Here is a 22,230-nt window from a genome sequence, read left to right as displayed (position 1 = left end):
TAATAATAATAATAATAATAATAATAATAATAATAATATGGATTAAACATTTTTCAGAATTATTTTTTTGATAAGAGCAAATCCCCAGATACCCGACCCGACTTTACTTCTTCTGATCTACCTATCTGGCCCCCTGTGATGCTCATGGAGATTATACAGATAATAGATCAATTGAAATCAGGGAAAGCTGCCAGATCAAATATCACCTGAACTCTTAAAATGTGATCCTGAGTGGTGGGCTCACTTGCTTGCGCCCTTTTTCACAATGATCGATAGAACTGGCTTAGTTCCCAAAGATTGGGTCTCGGCAACAATCATCCCAGTTTTTAAAAAGGGCGATCCTAACCTCCCTGCAAATTACCGGCCTATCAGCTTACTCTCTGTAATAGGCAAAATTTATGTGAAATACCTAAGTAATAAACTTTCTACCTGGATCATCTCTAAGGACATCCTAGGTCCTGAGCAATCAGGATTTTGTTGGGGCAAATCAACAATGGATAACTGTTTAATTATATCTCATCTAGTCCATAAGCAGATTAAGAAAGCCAAGGCAAGACTCTACGTGGCTTTTCTTAATCTAAGAGCTGCATTTGATTCCATTCCTGCCTCCCTCTTTCTCACTCACTCCAGGGACCTCCTCCAGGTGTCTCTGGCTACCCAATCAGCTCGCGGGGCTGACTTGATACGCAATCCTAGGTGTGTCAACTCAGAAGTAAGCCCCATAATAGTCAACGGGGCTTACTCGCAAGTAAATGAGGATCGGGTTTCAACCTTCCTCTCACTCAGCAGCAGGAGATGCAAAGCAGCCGCAGCTGCTGTTTTTTAGCAGCTACCACCTGAGGATCAAAGCAGCCGCTTCTCCCCCCCCCCCCCATGCACACAGCTGCTGCCTGCTCCTGCCTCTTCTGGCCCCACACCTGAGACAGCCTCGTGGCACACCAGTGTGCTGTGGCACAGCGGTTGAAAACCGCTGGTTTAAGCAAAGCCTACAGGACTATCAAGGGAACATTGCTTGATATTGAGCGTCAAGAACTATTCTGTGCAGCTAACACCATTTGCTCCCCTCTCCATCTGCACATCCCAGTCAGTATTGGGAGGCCAGCTTCTTTCTTTTGTCATCTGCAGTGCCCGCAGGCTCGCAAAGCATTCTCCCTTGCGAGATGTAATGCATTTCCATCAACTCTGCTAGCGGGCAGGTTTAGTGGCATTCCCTACTCAGGAAGAAGATGTATCTGTGACAGGAACTGTGTGGAGACATTACATCATATTTTTTTTATTGCCCACTGCATGACATCCTCCGCCAGAACTATCTGACTCCACTGCTGAACATAATGCAGGGTTGGGAGGGTTCATTTAAATTACAAACTCTTCTCTCTATAGAGGAAACTGAGTCTTTTGACAAGGTTGCCAACTTTGTTTCTGGGATTCTTTGTTGTTGGCAACCTTCAGTCTCGAAAGACTATGGTATCGCGCTCTGAGAGGTGGTTCTGGAACAGCGTCTAGTGTGGCTGAAAAGGCCAATTCAGGAGTGACAATCCCTTCCACACTGGGAGCAAGTGCAGTCTGTCCCTGGTCTGTCTCCCTGGCTATGGGCCTTCCTTCTTTGCCTCTTAGCCTCAGACTGTTGGCCAAGTGACTCTTCAAACTGGGAAAGGCCATGCTGCACAGCCAGCCTCCAAGCGGGTGTCCTTGTATCGCAGCTGTGGTCTACCTGTAGGGCACTTCCCTTGCACGAGTTCTCCATAGAGGAGATCCTTTGGGATCCGGCCATCATCCATTCTCACAACATGACCGAGCCAACGCAGGTGTCTCTGTTTCAGCAGTGCATACATGCTAGGGATTCCAGCACGTTCCAGGACTGCGTTGTTAGGAACTTTGTCCTGCCAGGTGATGCCAAGAATGTGTCGGAGGCAGCGCATGTGGAAAGTGTTCAGTTTCCTCTCCTGTTGTGAGCGAAGAGTCCATGACTCGCTGCAGTACAGATTATTGTACTGGGATACTGGCAGGACGGAATTCTGGGTCTTCTGCTATATTATGGTGAATGGGGAGAGGGGGTATTGGATGATTATGATTGTTTTATTTTATTTTATTTTTTGTTTGTGTGTTCTGGATGTCTGTTAGTTGTGTATTTCCTTTATCTATGCCAGTAAAGGTAGGTAGGTAGGTAGGTAGGTAGGTAGGTAGGTATGTATGTATGTATGTATGTATGTATGTATGTATGTAAGTATGTAACCATTATAGCAGTTCCCTTTGAAGAACAGTGTAAGTGAATCGCAATGTCAAACCACATCTGACATTATGGGTGTTATTCACCCTGAAGGCCAGGCAGCCCAGTCCTACCTAACTCCCAGTGCAGCCATGCCAGCAGGGCACATGCTGCATCCCTTGGGGGAATTTTGGATCCCAGAGGTCTCCTTGAGGTAAGGGAGCATTTGTTCCCTTGCTCTGGAGTAAGTCTCCACTCTCCTAATAGGTCTACTTGAACCCTTCTTGAACAAAGTAGTACTAGCCAGGTTGGGGGATCAAGGCTGGGAAGGGGAATAGGATATCAGTGGTGCAACTTCCACCAATACCATCTCCCTTCCCAGCTTTAATCCCCCCCATTCCAATTCAAGCCAGCTCAGGATAGGATTGGGCCATTAGGCTATTCTTTGTTTAACTGGAGCACAGTACTTGCCAAGTAGAGAACCTCTGCAATATAGCATCCTTTCTTAGTAGAGGAAAAGGAAGCTTTCCTTCCACAATGTCCTTTGGTTTGCAGGACACAATTGTGGGCTAGCAGTGATCTTGGAATGAGCTAATATTATCCACAGTATATGCCTGGATTGTGTTTTCTGTAGCTGAGAGTGAGGCTGACATTAGATACTGAAGTGTTTATCAGGAAAATCTTTTTCATTGCTCACTCATTTATCTAAATTGCTGTATCCTGGGTATAAAGTGTTTTATATATTTGCTTAAGGAAGTTACTTTATTGGTTGGTTCTAACATGATAAGCACCCAGGAATTTGTGTTGTTTATCCCTAGACAGCTTTCCAGTTAAAGAGCAGAGCAACCTGCAGGGAGTTATTCTATGTTCCTTGCTGTGGTGTCTCAAATAGTTTTGCAGTGGGGTCTTGTCATTTCCTTCCTGCCTTTTACTTTCCTCATCCATCATTCCACACATTTATTGGAAAGGTAATGCTTCAGCCAGAAATCCTATGCTTCGTACAAAGAATGTTGGGTGACCTTCTAAGCAGAAAGATTAGATCGCAAGTGAGCAAGATTCACCCCTATAAAGCTCTTTCGAATACACACTGGACAGAATCTTTAAATAGTAAGAAAGTTGGCTTGAGGCTCATGTAAAAGGAATATATGTCCCTACAATGAATGAATGAATGTTCATAGCAAAAGGAATCAACAGAACCCACTAATTTGGGTTGACCATGGTCGCGAGCTGGCATTTGTATTTGCTATGATTCTGTATCACAAAACCTGACAGATGGCAAAGTCTTCTCTGTGATGTCATGCTGAACTTCAGAGATACCTTGAGCATTATTCAAAGCTTGGTACAAAGTTGGGGCAATCCCCTTTCCCTGCTGCCTCAGAACCAGGCTGGGGAGGATGGGTGGGGCAAGCTACAGTTCAGATTAGCTAAAAAGTGTAGAATGAGTTCAGGGATGATTATCCTTTTCCATCTGTAGGCTAGTCATGTTTGCTTAGAAGAAGCACAGACACGTGCCATGACAACTGTTGTAACTGACTCAGTGTCTGGGATCCAGTGTCTTTCTATGACTTTAATTAGGTGTACAGGTGGGGCCTTGGTATCTGTGGGGGATCCTTTCCTCAGTATCCCCCTGGCAGGGATCCACGATTTGAAAATTGTGGATAATCATATCAGCTATCTTGGGCCCCTTAAGCCCTCTGAAGGAGACCTGAGCTATGCTCCAGTTCCCTCTGGCAGGCTTTCTGAAGCCGCAGAGGCAGTGCACATCCATCTGCTGCCTCTGCAGGCTTCAGAATGTCTATTTTGGCTGAAAACAAGTTCCTGTTTCCCATGGGAAACTAGAAGTGATGTTTTTATGCCATATAAGGCATTCTGAGTTCCAGGGAAGTCCCTGGAAGACATCCCCAGGTGTCAGAATGCCTTATATGGCATAAAAATTCTGCCAAAACGGCCATTCTGAAGCCTGCGGAAGCAGTGGGCAGATACGCACTGCCTCTGTGGACTTCAGAAAGCCCTCTCAAGGCGACCGGAGCACAGCTCTTTTCACCGCTGGAGGGCTCAGGTGGAGCTAAGTCGGCTCAACATGGGTCCAGGGGACCTGCATTGAGCCAGATCTGCAGATGCACAATCTGCTGATATGGAGGCCCCACCTGTAATGTTAAATCACTGATTTCACCAACTGTAGTTTTGACTCCAAAGCAAGTGTTGTGTTCAAGGCATACAGGCAAACCATGCTTTGTTCAGTTTCTTCCGTCCTCTGCTTTCCCTGAGTATTTGGGTTGCTATCTGGGCTTGTGTCCCAAATAATGGCCTCTAAAAGTACAGCAATCTCCCAAAACCATGATTGGATGTTCAGATTGGAACCCTGAACCAAAGTTTGTTAAGAACATAAGAACAGCCCCACTGGATCAGGCCATAGGCCCATCTAGTCCAGCTTCCTGTATCTCACAGCGGCCCACCAAATGCCCCAGGGAGCACACCAGATAACAAGAGACCTCGTCCTGGTGCCCTCCCCTGCATCTGGCATTCTGACATAGCCCATTTCTAAAATCAGGAGGTTGCGCATACACATCATGGCTTGTACCCCGTAATGGATTTTTCCTCCAGAAACTTGTCCAATCCCCTTTTAAAGGCGTCCAGGCTAGACACCATCACGACATCCTGTGGCAAGGAGTTCCACAGACCAACCACACGCTGAGTAAAGAAATATTTTCTCTTGTCTTTTCTAACTCTTCCAACACTCAATTTTAGTGGATGTCCCCTGGTTCTGGTGTTATGTGAGAGTGTAAAGAGCATCTCCCTATCCACTCTGTCCCCTGCATAATTTTGTATGTCTCAATCATGTCCCCCCTCAGGCGCCTCTTTTCTAGGCTGAAGAGGCCCAAACGCTGTAGCCTTTCCTCGTAAGGAAGGTGCCCCCAGCCCCGTAATCATCTTAGTCGCTCTCTTTTGCACCTTTTCCATTTCCACTGTCTTTTTTGTTCAACCAGTTTGCACACCAGTTCCAAACCATAGTTTCAGACCTTAGTCTGTAGCCACGCAGAAAACAGTTTGTCAGATGGTATTTGTACTGATATAATGACTAACTATTGTTTGGTTTTACATTTGAACTATCCATGTACCCGTGACTGTGAGTACACTCATATGCTAGTTCGTAACAATGTGTTGTGGCAATCAGAGTTTATAATAGTAAAGGTGCTTACTCCTCTAGTCCCTTAACACAAGACCCTAAAGATTTTTCATGAGTCTTCAGTCTGAGTCCAAGATTATTAGTTCCCATATTTGTAACTAAATATACAAATATATTTTTCACATTGCATAGCCAGTATTTTAATATGCATATTTCAAAGTGGTTGTGGAGTCTGGTGATATGTTTCTAAACTTCTTATTCTCCCCTTTGAGCAAGAAGCACCTAAGTTGCACCTCATGCTCCCTTATTTGTGCGTAAGTGGGGGAGGGGGAGGGGAAGCTATGGGGGGGAGTTGGGGAAGCCTACATTCTTTCTGGCATTGCCTCACATTTTTTAGTAGCTCTCACTTGATCTTGGTGTCTTTGTCTGTCCTTCACATCTACATATTTTGTATCAACAAAATTGCTAATATAGAAACCTACCCGTGATTCACCACTATGGCCCTAAGCCCACATGTGTTGCTTCTTGGCAAAAACTCTTTCCTAATTAGTTGGCAGTGCCAAGACCTATTTGGCAGCCATTTTACTATATTGACACATCACAGAACATTCTCTCATTTTGCCATTGTTCATGATCTTAAATTGACCTTGAAGAAGAGCTCTCATGCCGTGTGCGCAGATAGAGGTTACCGCTTCCTGCAGCTTATACACTAGGCACTGCTGACCAGACAATCAGGGCAGCCTGTACTTCCTCTGGAAGTTCCTTGGGAAGAGAAAATTAAGGAAATGGGACATGAGAATTTATTTTTCAGTTTGAAGTTGCCTTCTGGTTTCCAGAGCAATAATCTGATACTCATGTTACCAAGAAGCCCTAGCTTGTTCTACTAATATATCACTATAAAGCACTCAGAGAGTAGCCAAGCTACTTTGAACATGCTAAGCACTGACTCCTCCAGGGAGCGTAAGCAGTAATTGGTAGAAGATGTGAGTTTAACTTTATGATGATCTTTTGAACAGAAAATCCTGGTGAATGAGTGTCTGGAAAGACTATACAGTGAAATTTCCTCATGCAGGTGTTACAAACCCTCATTTTCTTAAAAGTGGTTCACATTTTCTTCCTATTTAAAATACTTTTTGTTGAGAGCTGCAAGGGCACCGTCAATAATAGCCTAGGTCAGTGATTCTCAAACTTTTGAGTCTCTGGAGCTCTTTACACTCCTAAACAGAGTCTCGGGGAGTCCTACCAACACATGCATGGAGTCTCCAGTAGCCCTAGAGTCTAGACCAGGGGTGCTCAATAGGTGGATCGTGATCTACTGGTAGATCGCGAGGCAAAATGAGTAGATCGTGGAGTGCCGACCCCCCCCTTCAGGTGCCTCTGGGAGGAAACGCCGGGAGTAAGTCCCATTGTACTCAATGGGGCTTACTCCCAGGTAAGTGTGGCTAGGATTGCAGCCTCACAGCCTAATCCTAGGCATGTCTAGTCAGGAGTAAGTCTTGTTATACTCAGTGGGGCTCAAGGTACACCAACATACATTGTACACATAAATGTTATATGTTATGATGGCACGAACATTGTAAAAAAAACTCTGGTAGATCTCCGGGCCTTGCTGGGTTTCAAAGTAGCTCTCGAGCCAAAAAAGTGTGAGCACCCCTGGTCTAGACCACCAGCGCATGTGTGGAGTGGCTCAGCACTGAGCAGGTGGCGGTCACTCTAAGGCTTGTAGAGTCACTGAAGGGGTCTCAGAGAGCCCCAGGACTCTGAGGAGTACACTTTGAAAAGCAGTGGCTTGGGTGGGCCCCCCTCTTCTGCTTTGTTTTTTGTCTTTTGTTTTCCTTTTGTATGTATTTTACTTGTTTCTCTTGGGGTTCTGTGTAGGTGCACAGCATGTTTCAGTGGAATTCAGGGAAGGTGATATACCTGGACTTCCAGGGGAAAGCAGCTTTTTGTGGACTGTAACAGCATGCAGAAATTAAGTTCATTTATCAGGCATTTGACGTGGCTCACTGTAACCCCCTTTCTGCCTGTTGCTTGTGGAATTAGGAGTAGCACCTGGCAATAATACATATCTGGGCACTTAATGACAAGCGGGGCGAGGAGAGCAGAAATTTGGAGTGGGGGAGAAGCCCGGTCTGGGAGCCTACTCTCTTAGTTTTTCTGTGTCCAGTTTTGTTCACCATAAATGAGTACTTCTCAGAATCATAACCGTAACGATTGTTGAGGATATTCTCTAGTCACATTTTCTTGGAGTTGACCATGTTTTGAATCAGTGCTGCTTTCAAAGCATGAGCTGTCCCTCCTGGGACAGAGGTTTAGCTTTAGCTAGAGTTGTCATATTTCATCTGAGGCAGGACTCCTTTTTAAAAAAATAAAAATAAAAAAAGAGTGCTGAGCACTGACAAGTTCATCAAGTTCATCTTCTTCTATTATGGTTCTGTTTAGCTAGAAAAAGCTGTCTGCTCCCTTACTTTCAACAACAGAAGCCTCTTTTGGTCATATGAAGCATGACAATCCGTAGCTCATATGGCAAGTTGATGGACACTCATTGGTTTAATTCAAATGGCAGTAGTGCACAGGTACCTTATCACCACCTTAACACCATCTTTTATCTGTTTAGGAACCTGCAGCACTTTGTAAAGGAGAAACATTCAGTGGCATAGCTGGAGGGGTGCAAAGCACTAAGCTTTGCAGGGAACCTCAGTGCAGTGTGCAAGCAGCTCCTCCCCTCCCTTTTGGAGCCATTCTAGGCAGGGGGGACCATTCCAAGGCATATGCTTCCATTTTGCTCCCCCTGCCTCCTCCAAAGGGGAGGAGCCACTTGCACACTGTGATGAGGCTCACTGCAAAACTTACTGGTTTGCACCCCCTCTAGCTTGAACTAGAAACATCTCTCTGTTAGAAAGGAGTTCAGTTTATTGTTGATTTAGCAGTGAGCCTTTTGTTTTTCTGTCACGAGGGGGTGTTACAAAGCATTGAGCCTTGACCTGTCAAAGAGAGGCAGAGTATTCAAGTATGTGAGCAATTTCCAGAAGGATTAGATGTTTCTGAGGAAATGACCACCCTGTTGGTGTCTATAGCAGGGGTGTACAAACCCCGGCCCTGGGGCCACTTGCGGCCCTTGAGGCCTCTCAATGCGGCCCTCAGGGAGCCCCCAGTCTCCAATGAGCCTCTGGCCCTCTTTGTTTGTTTGAGCCCACACTAGTTCGATGCAACTGCTCTCAGAGTGTGGGCAACTGACCTCTTGCATGAGCTGTGGGATGAGGGCTCCCTCCACTGCTTGTTTCATGTCTGTGAGGCAGTAGCGGCAGCAAAGGAAAGGCCAGCCTTGCTTTGTGCAAGGCCTTTTATAGACCTTGAGCTATTGCAAGACCTTCATTCATTCATATTCATTCACTTATATTAATCTTTAATATATTCATTTATGTAAACTTATGTAAATTTATTCAAATTTTAAATGTAAATTAATTATTTTTCCCCCGGCCCCCAACACAGTGTCAGAGAGACAATGTGGCCCTCCTGCCAAAAACTTTGAACTCCCCTGGTCTATAGTATACTGCCATGCCGTGCCTTGCTGATATAGGAATGCCAAACATGCACAAGGAAGAGGACTTTGGCCTAAAGCTTTCAGGCATGTCTGTGTGACATGTACACTCAGTAACACAGTGTGATTTTTTGACAAAAAGCCAGTTATCACGACATTCATTTTCAGCCAGTTCAGAACATTTTGTCATGAAGCTGTAGTCTCGCTTTTCCTTGGATCCATGTAGGAATGCCGGCCTGAGTTGCAGATGTATCTTTCATAGTTAGCAAGTTCTATTTTCCTTTGTGCTTTGGCCCATTTGTTTGCATCTGGTTTTGTTACCTGTTCGTGACCAGACTGAAGTTTTAGGCGAGTTAGGAAATGGTTTTCCAATAATAATCTATCCTTCACTGTAGAAGATTGTGAGCATAAGGATAGTCCTATTGGATGAAGCCAAAGGCACATCCAGTCCACTTTCCTGTATCTCACCGTGGCCCACCAGATGCCTCAGGGAGCACCCAAGACAACAAGAGACCTGCATCCTGGTGCCCTCCCTTGCATCTAGCATTCTGTAATGCCAGTCCCAACAATTGGGAGCAGAGTTGAGTCAGTATAATCCTTTCAGGGGCTCTGAGCACATTACCATTTGCCTCCCTTAACTTAGCCAATATTTAAGTTACTTCTTGGCAATCATCAGTGAAAAGTTCCTTCTGTACTTGCTTCTGGACTATGGTCTTAGGCAATGCATCTAAGGGTTTCCAGCTCCTGATTTTATTTATTTATTTATTTAGAAACATTTACCTCCTACCTCATTCTCAGAGAGACTCAAGATGGTTAATAACATATTTTACAAGGCAATAGAGCATGGGTGTCCAAAGTTTTTGGCAGGAGGGCCACATCATCTCTTTGACACTGTGTCGGGGGCCGGGGGGGGAAAGAATTAATTTACATTTAAAATGTGAATACATTTACATAAGTATACATAAATGAAGATATTAAAGATGAACTTATATGAATGAATGAAGGTCTTGCAATAGCTCAAGGCCTATAAAAGACCTTGTACAAAGCAAGGCTGGCCTTTCCTTTGCTGCTGCTACTGCATCATAGATGTGCAACAGCAAGCAGTGGAAGAAGCCCTCATCCCACAGCTCACTCGAGAGGTCAAACAGTTACCCTCAAGCTGAGAGCAGTTGCGTCGGGCCAGTGCGGACTCCAACAAATTCTGGAGGGCCAGAGGCTCGCTCATTGGAGACTGGGGTCTCCCTGAGGGCCACATTGGGAGGCCTCGAGGGCCGCATGTGGCCCCAGGGCCAGGGTTTGGGCACCCCTGCAATAGAGCATTAAAAACAAGCTTCAAACAAAAATAAAAGCATCATAGAAGCAGAAGTGAAACCAGAAACGAGACAGAATCTGGATAAGCCTGAGCTAATATTTTTTCAAAGAGCAACAAAACACAAAGAGGGAAGGAGGAAAAATGAACCTCCCAAGCAATTGGTTTCCACCACTGATCAAACCTTCCTATGAGTTCCCTCCCATCTTAATTCAGACAAATGAGGGACATGCAGAAGGACTCCCCCAGTAGACGTTAGGGCAGTGTTTCTCAAACTGTGGGTTGGAACCCACTCGGCGGTTCGCAAACCAATTTCAGGTGGTTCCCTATTCATTTCAATATTTTATTTTTAATCTATTAGGCCTGATGCTACCCTGGTATGTGACTGCCTTTGGGGAAATGTTACAGATCTGTACTTTTAACAGGATACTCTGTATATGCTTTTAACAATGATAGTTAATGGGGCTTACGCCTGGGTATGTGTGGGTAGGATTGCAGCCTAGGATAGTTAAAAATTTTCCTGCTTGATGATGTCACTTCCAGTCATGACATCACTTCCGGTGGGTCCTGACAGATTCTCATTCTAAAAAGTGGATCCCAGTGATAAAAGTTTGACAACCACTGCCTTAGGGTACAGATAGATTCATACAAGGGAAGGGAGTCCTTGGGTACATCTGTGTGGGGCCTCTATTCCTTATAAACAGCAAAGTTAAGGTACATATGACAGATCCTCTGCTTCAGCATGGTAGACTGAAGTTTTTCAGTGTTATCGCTGCTTGCTGTCTTACGGCAGGAATGTCTTCGCTGAATATAAGGAGCACTGAGATAGAAATCTGTGGTTTGATTATCATCTCTGCCATGCAGCAATGGAGTGGCCTTAGTGGCCATGGTCTCTAACACTCAGTCTCCCAATCTGCAGTATATCAGAATGAGAGGATTTATTTGCCGTACAGGAGTGTTGTAAGGATGCACTGATAGTGTTTATGAAGCCTTTTGAATATTTGAAAGGACTATATTGTTATTATTGTTGATGATGATGATGCCACATGTGGATCTTTTTATGTGGATCTTTTTACATCTTGGCTTATGTATTCAACAGCTTCCAAGAGAGACTGCATAGAAAAGTTTGGTTTGAAGACTGTGGAACGAATCACCAAAGATGACGATGCCATCTGCACCACCGAGTACTCTCGCATTGTGCCACTGGAGAATGGAGAGGTGAACTGTTTTCTGTTTTTTTTCATGGCTGTGCATCCAGGATGCTCAAGATATGAAACAATAATGGTTAGATTCATATGACAAATTTGCCTTAAAATATACATAGAGCCCAATCCTATCCTTCGCCCCCCCAACAATACAGACACACTAAAAATGGGTGAGCTGTATCCAGTGGGGGAGGGGGATCAGGAGGCTTACTGATCAAAGGAAGAAGGGCTCCACTAAGTCCAGGAGGGTGCCCGCATGGTTAACCAGCCAAGTTAGAGAGGCCGTAAAGGGCAAGGAAGCTTCCTTCCGTAAATGGAAGTCTTGCCCTAATGAAGAGAATTAAAAGGAACATAAACTGTGGCAAAAGAAATGTAAGAAGGTGATACGGGAGGCCAAGCAAGACTATGAGGAACGCAAAATTATGCATGGGAAGGATAAAGTGGATAGAGAGATGCTCTTTACACTCTCACATAACACCAGAACCAGGGGACATCCACTAAAATTGAGTGTTGGGAGGGTTAGGACAGATAAAAGAAAATATTTCTTTACTCAGCATGTGGTCAGTCTGTGGAACTCCTTGCCGCAGGATGTGGTGACGGCATCTGGCCTGGATGCCTTTAAAAGGGGATTGGACAAGTTTCTGGAGGAAAAATCCATTATGGGTTACAAGCCATGATGTGTATGTGCAACCTCCTGATTTTAGAAATGGGCTATGTCAGAATGCCAGATGCAAGGGAGGGCACCAGGATGCAGATCTCTTGTTATCTGGTGTGCTCCCTGGGGCAATTGGTGGGCCGCTGTGAGATACAGGAAGCTGGACTAGATGAGCCTATGGCCTGATCCAGTGGGGCTGTTCTTATGTAGGCTTCAGAGGCTGAAGTCTTAGAAGTCTCTTGACCCACAGTGGGTCTCCTCAGACCCCCACTAGCAATTTTGCTCGTGCACATCTGAGGAAAGGTAGTGGGAAGGCTGCAGGAAAGGGAACAGGATCTGGTGTGCCCCATTATCACTGGATCCACCCCCTCCTGCAGCCTCCCTGCCTCCCTTTATGCCCCATCCTCATCCAGTTTTGCCCCTTTCCATCCCCATTATGCCCACTCCCTGTAGCTTCTCCTGCTGGTTTATGTGCTCCAGTGGGCAGTGGGAGAACTGATGATGTGGGTGGGAAGGCACTGGTCTTTCTGCCAGCATCCCCGGCAGTGTGTTACTCAGCATAGTCAGGGGGTTTTTTATGATGGTGTCAGCTGCTTTACAGCAGTCAGTGGAAGAGGCACTAAGACATTGGCTGGTACAGAAGGTTAGAAATGTTAGACTGCATTTTTTTGTCAGTAAAATTGTGCTCTTTAAGTTTTCATAGATGTTCAGGGTTCCCAGAGCTCCTCACTGTAGGAGCCTGGGACAGCTGGTATTAATAGCAGAGATCTGATCAATTCAGCAAATTTCAACCACTGTGCCAAAGCACATAAGAACATAAGAACATAAGAACAGCCCCACTGGATCAGGCCATAGGCCCATCTAGTCCAGCTTCCTGTATCTCACAGCGGCCCACCAAATGCCCCAGGGAGCACACCAGATAACAAGAGACCTCATCCTGGTGCTCTCCCCTACATCTGGCATTCTGACTTAACCCATTCCTAAAATCAGGAGGTTGCGCATACACATCATGGCTTGTACCCCATAATGGATTTTTCCTCCAGAAACTCGTCCAATCCCCTTTTAAAGGCGTCTAGGCTAGACGCCAGCACCACATCCTGTGGCAAGGAGTTCCACAGACCGACCACGCGCTGAGTAAAGAAATATTTTCTTTTGTCTGTCCTAACCCGCCCAACACTCAATTTTAGTGGATGTCCCCTGGTTCTGGTATTATGTGAGAGTGTAAAGAGCATCTCCCTATCCACTCTGTCCATCCCCTGCATAATTTTGTATGTCTCAATCATGTCCCCCCTCAAGCGTCTCTTTTCTAGGCTGAAGAGGCCCAAACGCCGTAGCCTTTCCTCATAAGGAAGGTGCCCCAGCCCCGTAATCATCTTAGTCGCTCTCTTTTGCACCTTTTCCATTTCCACTATGTCTTTTTTGAGATAGTGGATATTCACAGCACACCGGTGTGCTGTGAATGACCAGCAGGTGTGCCACAGGATTTGGGGGGAGGGTCTAACATTTCTATTAATAGGGCCATTGGGGGCTGTGAACTCTCTGCCAGCCATGTGATGTGCCTTGTCAATTGCCAAAAAACGGATGGTGTGCCTTGACAATTTTAGCACCTTTAGCACCTTATCAGTGTACCATGAGATGAAAAAGGTTGAAAATCACTGGACCAATTGCTTCCCCTTGAAATCATGGCTGTCAGGGCCAAGACACAGAACACTGGAAGTTTTGTTCAATTTGCTTTTGGATTCAGAGCCTTTTCAAGCACTTCTCTTACTTACAGGCTTAGTCATGAGTATTAGAAACTTACTTTAATAAAGAGGAAAAGATGAGGCTCTCAGGATGCCATATCTCAGCGTACCTGATTCCATTCTTGCACAGTAGAGTCATAGAAATAGAGGATGTACACGATTGCTGTTGTTCCTTTCTCTAAGGAGATAAGTGAGCTCTTGCCCTCATCTGCCCAGTGAATGTTACTCTTTAAACTTGTCTTGAGCTTTGCAAAGCTGATAATTGGCCATGGGATGTTGTGCCTGGGAAACTCTGGTGCATCCTGTTGCTAAATTCTGCTTGTAATCTTGAGTCATGCTGGCAGAACTGTTCCAGCTGTGCAGATACTATGTTTCAACCCATGAACTCTGATGGAACTGGCAATAGGTTGCAGCAGGGTGTAAAAAGTTCATTCAACCACAGACATACTTGTTCATAATGCAAAATGTTCTGCTTAGGCAGGGTACGGTAGCGACGGAGAAGAACAAAGCCTGAGAATTCAAGGGAAAATGCAGAATGGGAGCACTCATTGATATGAGCAGCAACTTGTGGCCATAATTCAATGTGTACTTTGCAGGCCTACCATATAAGAATTTGATTCATGTTTTATCTGCATGCATCTTGAAGCCTGCCTTTACTTTTGATGTGCAAGAGATTTTACTTGTGGCATTTTTCACCTGTTTTTCCTCTGTTCTCTTATGGACAGCACTTTTATTTTCAAGGATTACCTCTATCTTTCTCTTACTATCTTTCCCTAACATTTTAAGGGTATTATGCATTTTTGGATGCGGTGTTTTTGAAATAGAAGCCCTGTGCAACTATTACACTTACAGTAGATATGACTTATGTTAGGTATGCAAATTAAACTAGATGTTAATGTTAATTGATTAGTGTTGCACATTGTCAGTGTTGGGTCTGTTCATTCTTCAGTGCGAACATATAATGAATCAATTTACTTATCTGGTAGTTCGTATATTCTTCATTTATGTTTGGGGTTCAAGGACCAGGATAAGAATTGTCACATTATTGAAACAATGTTTGCAAAGAGCCAGTGAGGTCTTGTGAATAGAATATTGAACCTGGGATACACTTCACACAGTAGCAAATCCATGTCTTAGAACATGATCTTTCTTCCTCAACTCTCTGGCTCAGCAATTTCAGTCAATGTGTTGCATCACATTGGTGTGTCATGAAAGAACTGTAGTGTGCATCTGGAGTTTGGCACACGGCGGTTGAAAATCACTGAAAAACTTCTGGGTTCTGTACCTGCCGAAAGAGGAAGAGGAACAGACAATTCATTACTAGAGACAGTTGCCCTAGAAATAGAGCCGCGGAACCCAGGAGAGTCTCCTGGAAGCCAGAAATGACATCATAAGAGGCAAAGCCCATAGAGAATGTAGAGGCCAGTGTGCCATGAGAAGAAAAATGTTGAAAATCATTGCTCTAGCTATAAAATGAAAAATGTAGTGAACAATTCCACAGATTTATTGTGTGGAAGAATAAGATAAAAAAAACTGTTACCTGCCTTGAGCTGAGAAGTAAGTATCTTCAAAGACATAAAAATTGAATTGATTTATTGCTATGGAAAAAGGTTTGCCTTTGCTCTCTATGCCAAGTTCTGATGCCTTTCTTCCACTTTTCTCTTGTAGATTGTAGTCTCTTTGGTGAATGGGCGCCCTGGAGCCATGAACTTCTCTTATTCCCCTCTCCTGAGGAATTTCACCAAAGCCACCAACATTCGATTGCGCTTCTTGCAGACCAACACCTTGCTTGGGCATCTGATGGGAAAGGCCTTACGGGACCCCACCGTGACCCGGAGGGTGAGACGTGTCTAGATTTCTCTTGATTATCTCTCCAATTGTTGGTGTGGGAGCAGCAGCTTTTGAAAGCACTCAAGAAAATGTATTCATAGGACCATTTGCCTTGGATGAGTGCCATGCACTCCAAACAAAGCAGGAAACTGTTAATTTCCTAGTCCCTAATCAGTTCAGCGGGAAACAGTTTGTCAATGCCATTGTCAAATTAGAACTGTTAGTGTCCCTTTTGAAAAATTCATATTACACTATCCAAAAATATGCCTTAAACTTAAACTAGATTAAACCAAAAAGAAAAAAAAGATGTGTGTTGATAGCCAATGTGGCCATAGTCATTCCTGGGTGACTTCAGTGTAAATCCCACTTCCGAATCACTTTATAAATTAATTTTTTATTGGAAGTGGAAGTGCACGTAGTGTGAGCCAACACACACAAATGTGGCATGAACTTTGCTACCTGAACATGCAGTGGGAAGTCATTGTAGCCTGCGGCTTTCTAGTGCACGTACATGCAGTATTTATGCAAGCAGGATAATCATGTGTTACAACCTATGTGCAGGAATTGCTCTGTACTTCAATTGTTCCTTAAAAGAACACACATCACTTCAAAAACTATACATACTATAGCATAATCGTATGCATGTCTATTCGGACGCAAGTCCTATTGGGTTCAAAAGTGCTTACTCCTAGGAAAGTGAAAGGCTCTTGTCTAGCCATCCACCCCACTGTGCAGTGAGTGTCTTGCCATTGTGGTAGCATCTGAAAGGGCTGCTTGAAGGTGGTAGAGGCAAAGTTTGACTAATCCTAGGTTTGAATGACATGCCAGCTGGGATTCCTTGCTGTTTAAAATCCAGGTGAAGGGAAAAAAAGAGGGGACAAACATATAATGACACTTTTGGTTTTTAATTTATTGCCCCTTTTCCGCCTTCCCTGGAGACTGCCTGATTAGACCCATTTCTGCCCAGCCCAGAGGTGTACACATTTGTTCCCTGTTGCGTATATGCAGTGTTGGGTGGAAATGGCTTAAACAACATCTGCAGGGAAGAATAACAGGTTCAAGCCTTGTAACTCCTGCACAACACTTTTCAGCTCTTACTTCCCCATAAGCATGTCTCTTTCCCTCTCTGTACACTCAGCGCATGACATTTCTGTGATGTCATCTCAAGGTTGTTCTGTGGTAATAATGTTATGACTACTGTTGCCATGCCATTGTAATCCTCTGGTCTTACTCCATGCCCTGTACATCCAGAGTTATCAGGCGTGGCAGAGCTGCTGATGCCATCTGGTTCTGCCCGTAAGGGGAATCTGCTTAACTGGCTTATCTCTCAGAAATCATTTTGTAAAGGTCAATCAGATTGGGCCCAATCTCTGAACGTTTGGTCTGTTTCTCTTGAATTTTGAAAATTTCTGGCATGTGTGTATCCTCTTGTGAGAGTGGCAATACCTGGGGATTTTCTGCAAATAGATAAGGACAAGCTGTTCTATGTTCTTCTAGTATTACTACAGCATCAAAGATATCAGCATAGGAGGACGTTGTGTATGCCATGGACATGCTGACGTCTGTGATGCCAAGGATCCTACAGACCCTTACAGGTAAGAGTTCTGCTGAAAAAACAGGATCCCAGATACTTTTGAACTAAAAAGGGTAGTTGTTGAAGGGCAAACAAGATTCATAACATTGTGAAGGAAACTGAGGATCAACTATTTTTTTCTAAAACATGTTCTTGTTACATTAACCCATGCCTTCTCCCTCAGGCCCTTTTTGTCAATTTCATCTAGACCAGGGATTCCATTACCCGCTGGTGAATCCAGCACACCATCTGAAAACATCCAGTCCATAGTCCCAAAAAGATCTATCCACCCAGCCCATGGTGGTCCAAAAAAAGAATTCAAGTTTGTAATTCTATCTTTGCAAGGTTTACAGTATAAGCAGGCCATGGGCAGAAGCGCCCTTTGAGCATCAGTCTCTGCCTGGGCACGTGTCTCTCTATGCCATCCCCATCTCTTTTTTCTTAACTCTGAGGCCTAATTGGGAGGTTCATGAACGTATATCAAACGTGCAAGCATTCTTATATTTGCCGTGGAACATGGGACCAAATACCCACCCAAATGCACTAATTATTTAAACGGTAAGATCCAATCCATGTGCCATAAAGGAAGTCAATGAATATAGTAGATAGTTACATTCTTATTGCAAACCCAAAACCTTCTTATGGAATCACCATAAGAGAAATATTTTCTTAGCTGCAGAAGACAAAGAGGGGAACATTCCAATGATAATTTGTGTGATTCATTTTTAATAAATATGAAGTTTAATATATACACTAGTCTCAGATTGTGCCAACACTGAAGCTTACAGGATTAGTTTTATGACCTGTAAAAACAGAAATTTTAAGGTAGGATGTCAGTTGGGTGATCACATTGACTGGCCAGAGCAAATGTATAATTAACTACCACATGATCACCACCTCAAATATCACTGTGTATTTATTCATTGCAAATCAAGTTGATCTGTGGAGCTTTTGTTGGCATTTATAAGTTCCATACCTTCAGGACTTTTGGTGTGGTTTTGAACAATAAATCCTCTCTTGTAACTCTCTACAGTTTTTTTTTTTTTTTTTTGCATACCTTGCATCAGTGATTAGCATGGTTGTATACTTGTAGGCCTTGCTTCCTTGTCCACTTTGTTTGCTCCGGTGCCCCATTTACATTTGACCTTCATAAAAGATAAAGCTATGTCCTCAACCAACTTCCATGTTTGAGCCATTTCAGGTTGGAGAGACAAATTCACAAAAGGAATTTCATGAACTGTGATGGCAGTAAAATCTTCCCTTAAGTAAAAATGCTACTTCAAGGAAGATTCAGTACTGTATTTGCTTGTACTTCAGCAGTCTCACAGTTTATTCAAACCATAGCAGCATAAGGTGTCTCTGAATGGTTGTTTTAGTTTATAGAACTATTGCAAAGATTGCGTTGACCTGTATGGGATTCTTTCATAGGGAAAATGCAAAACAGTTTGGCCAAAAGCAATGAAAGGTAGAAAAAGTTTGCAAGGGACATTTTTAGCTCTTATAATACTTCATCTTGGAAAAGTTCTAAAGCATGTGATTAACCTGAAACAAGGCCAAGAGTTTTCTCTTGAGGGCACAGGAGAAGAACTTGGTTCTATTCCCTGACCCTCGTCATGTCTGAATTTTTAGACATTCTCTTATGGATGATAAGAGTCCAGACATATCTTTGATTGTTGTGGAGAGATAACAAGAATGGAAAATGTTGCCGTCTTCCTTTCTTTTGGAAAATTAATGGGGCTGAAATAAGGCAATGCAGATTAATCTGCTTATTTAGAGATTGTGGATTTGCTGTTTGTTCCCCTTTCTGCCTACCTCTAAAAACAATAACTGTGTGACTCTCCTTTCTGTTTCACAACCTCCTGGTAACTTGTTAGTTGTTGTTTTTTTAACATGATGTCCCCAGACTTTATGATCAAAAGCACAACAGTTAATATTGAAGAATAAAATCACTTGCCGTTTCCTGTGAATAGTCAGCTCCAGTTATAAACCTTAAAGCACAAGATGCTTACAGCCTAATCCTGTACTCCAGCTATACCAGTGTATCCCTATCTGCGTTGGTGCAAAAATAGCCCTGCTGGCATAGAAATCTGCCCACTGACAGACACGCCGTGGACACCAGCGCAGTGCTGGAAAAATGCTGTGCTAATGTAGCTCAGCTGTCACTCAGATGCTAGTACAACTCTGCTGGTGGAGAGGCCAAAATAGGGGTGTAACACAGGAAGAATATCAGAGGGGTGAGGAAGAGTCAACGTATATCTATTTTGACCCCCCCCCTTTCAGACAATGGACATGCCCCAAAGCCAGAAAAATGCTACACCAAACAACAGAGTGAGTGTAGGTAGGAGTAACCCTATACAGGACAATGGTGTAAAGGGAGAACTAGCAGAATATTACACCTCCTGCCACGCACTGCCCCACCCACTTTCCTGTGACAGAGCATAGGATACAGACTACATTAGGTAGTCAATCGCAGCATGCCAGCTCCAGTACTAAAACTCCTTCCAGGGAGACTAGAGCTCAATGCAGCATGGGCTTTACCTCTCTGACCTCTCAAAGGGCAAGTCTGATGATGGGAACCATGGTGAAAGGGCACGTGGATCACAAAGGGAGCACTTCGCACAAGTGACCTTTAAGGAGTAGTTGGTGTGAGTTCGACCCCCACTGCTGCCTTACTTTGTCCAGCAGGTGCGACAGGGTATGTTGGCAGGATTGTGACGGTGCCTCCTCTAGCATCAATGCTCATAAACTGGTGGCTGTCTGAGTGCTGCGTGCTCTGTTGGCAGCCATTTGACAACTGCGGAACTCTGTTCCTCTGTTGTAAATCATTCCACGCTGTGAGTTGGATTACAATACCAAACAGAAAATGCAACTTTAAATCTTACTGATGGGGGAAATTGATTGTCTTATTTCTACCCAACAAGATAGAATAATTCAAATTATTCAAACTTCAAATTGGTTGAGTTTCTGCCTTTTAATGGTAGTCCAAAATCTTAAGTAGGCTGCCTCAGCCTACCTAACAGTGCTGACTGGCTCTCAAACAGAAGTGTTTTCCAGATGTTTACAGTCCAACTATTGATTTTCAAGATGTTCATAGCATTGTTATTGTAGGAGTTTGGAGCAAGTATCCAGTCAGTTGTCCAGGACCTTAAGCAGAGATCCTGTGCACACTTACCTGGAAGTAAGCTCTGTTTGGGAATAGGACTGTATGTTGAGTAGGGCTTAAATAATCAAATGTTTCTTCTACAAGCAGTTCCTTTATTTTTTCCTACCATTTTCCAATTTCAATAGTTCCTAGCCAGTATTAAACCCATAAATAATGAAGAAAAGAGCATTTTTGTTGGCTTGCCCTTCCTTGAAAGAATAATTTTAAAGAGTAATTGAATTAATTTCTCTTTAGACTCTAGCCCTTCTTGATGTGTTTATGCTTTGCATCAATATTGTGTAATGAAGCAGCTGCACAACTCAGAAAGATTCCTTAACAGAAAGAGACCTCATCTCACCCGAGGTATGAAAAACATTTGGGCAGAATTCCAGGTTCAGTTGACCCTAGCAGGAATTCTACTATTGACTTAGGTTTAGCCAGATGTTACTGCTCTTGTATCTTATCTCCCTGGGTGTGTCTGATGATAGTGTGAAAATTGACATTCCTTTGATGGCAATAAGAAAAATGCATGGATAATAAATTTGGTGTACCAACCATGGGTGGAACCCGATTAGTAGTAGACCAGTGACCTTCCCCCTTGCTAAACCATAAACTGGAAATTAAAATAAGGCTGCAACCTAAGCATGCTTACTTGAAGGCTAATTCCATAAGTTTCAGTGAGATTTACTTCCGAAGGCAGCATTGGTGTTCTCTTTCAGAAATCTAAGTAGTTAAATGAAGCTCACTCAAAATACACTCCTCCTCTTTTTTTCTGGTACCAGAAACTAATTCTGGTACCAGGACTAATATGAACATGAAGGCAAGTGGGAAGGAGAGAGAGACACCCTTAAGCATGAAGATGGAATTGGCCAGATTTGTTTGACCCTTCTTGATCCCCTTGCAGCTCTGGGCTCTACTGCAGCTAGGTCTGCTGCAGTTCTTCCTACTTTCTCGATGCTTATCTGATGATGGTGAGGGCACTGTTGCTTTCAGATAACTCTCTTCTTGCAGAATGGAACTGGAGTAGTATAGCCACAAGCTATCCTGCTCGCCCTTCCTGGCCAGTAATGGACCTGTCCCCCCATGGCACCCTGGGGCACAGGCCTGCAACATGCCTTCGCCCCACAAGGGGATACTTACCCAGGTGTAGTGGAGCCTTGCATGTTGCTCTGCAGTGCTCAAAAAGCCTTCTGAGGCTTATGCTACCTTAAAGTGTTCTTCTGGTTTCCTGATGAAACCAAATAAGATTGTGCTAGAAGCCCCAGAAGGTTTTTCACATGCTTTGGAGCACCACATGGGACTTTACCTGCCTGCAGAATGGCTCTGACGGGCAGGCAGGGTGGCTTGACAGGTGGAGGGGGCTGGGGCTGGGGCTTTTGCCCCCCCCCCCAGCCTGCTGCTGCTCTTGGCTAGTTAGGAAGTAATTTCTGCTTACTAAACATCCACTTGGCTGCCCAGATCAGATAGAGAAATTGTAGTGGGGTCCTGTGCTTGGTTATTAGAAAGATATATGGCTGGCTATACATAGATGTACCAGAAGTAAGAACATATATATCGCATTGTACTAAACCCATCTTCTTGCATACACGAGTTTTGAAATGAATCTCCCTCTCAGTCAGGACAAATACATAGATGAAGATTTTCCGGCTGCAACTCCACTTTAACAAAGTATAGTGGACTGGATCAGAGAGACAGCTGTTTATGTACAAGAGCTGATAGGCTGGTTGATGGGCTTTTGGAAAGTCCCCTGCAGATTGCCTGTTGCTACCTGATCACAGAAATGATTTTCTTTAGATTACTTGCTTTGTTATCTTTCTTTATCAGCCCCTAGGACAGTGTGTCTCAAACTGTGGGTTGGGACCTACTAGGTGGGTCTTGAGCCAATTTCGGGTGGGTCCCC

At 44.0% G+C, this 22,230-nt stretch overlaps 1 protein-coding gene across 1 annotated transcript in view; it reads left to right on the top strand.

Moving 5' to 3' along the window:
- The window catches only part of LAMA5 (laminin subunit alpha 5), a 213,091-nt gene that overhangs the window by 81,793 nt on the left and 109,068 nt on the right, over positions 1–22,230 (top strand). Inside the window, exons 4-6 of the mRNA XM_066625238.1 lie at positions 11,283–11,401; positions 15,454–15,624; positions 17,113–17,210. Of these exons, the coding sequence (XP_066481335.1) occupies positions 11,283–11,401; positions 15,454–15,624; positions 17,113–17,210 (388 nt within the window). The remainder of the gene's footprint in view (positions 1–11,282; positions 11,402–15,453; positions 15,625–17,112; positions 17,211–22,230) is intronic.

Source organism: Tiliqua scincoides, chromosome 4 (genome assembly GCF_035046505.1).
Source record: "Tiliqua scincoides isolate rTilSci1 chromosome 4, rTilSci1.hap2, whole genome shotgun sequence".
Lineage (NCBI taxonomy): Eukaryota > Metazoa > Chordata > Lepidosauria > Squamata > Scincidae > Tiliqua > Tiliqua scincoides.
This window is presented reverse-complemented; position numbering and strand designations above follow the sequence as displayed.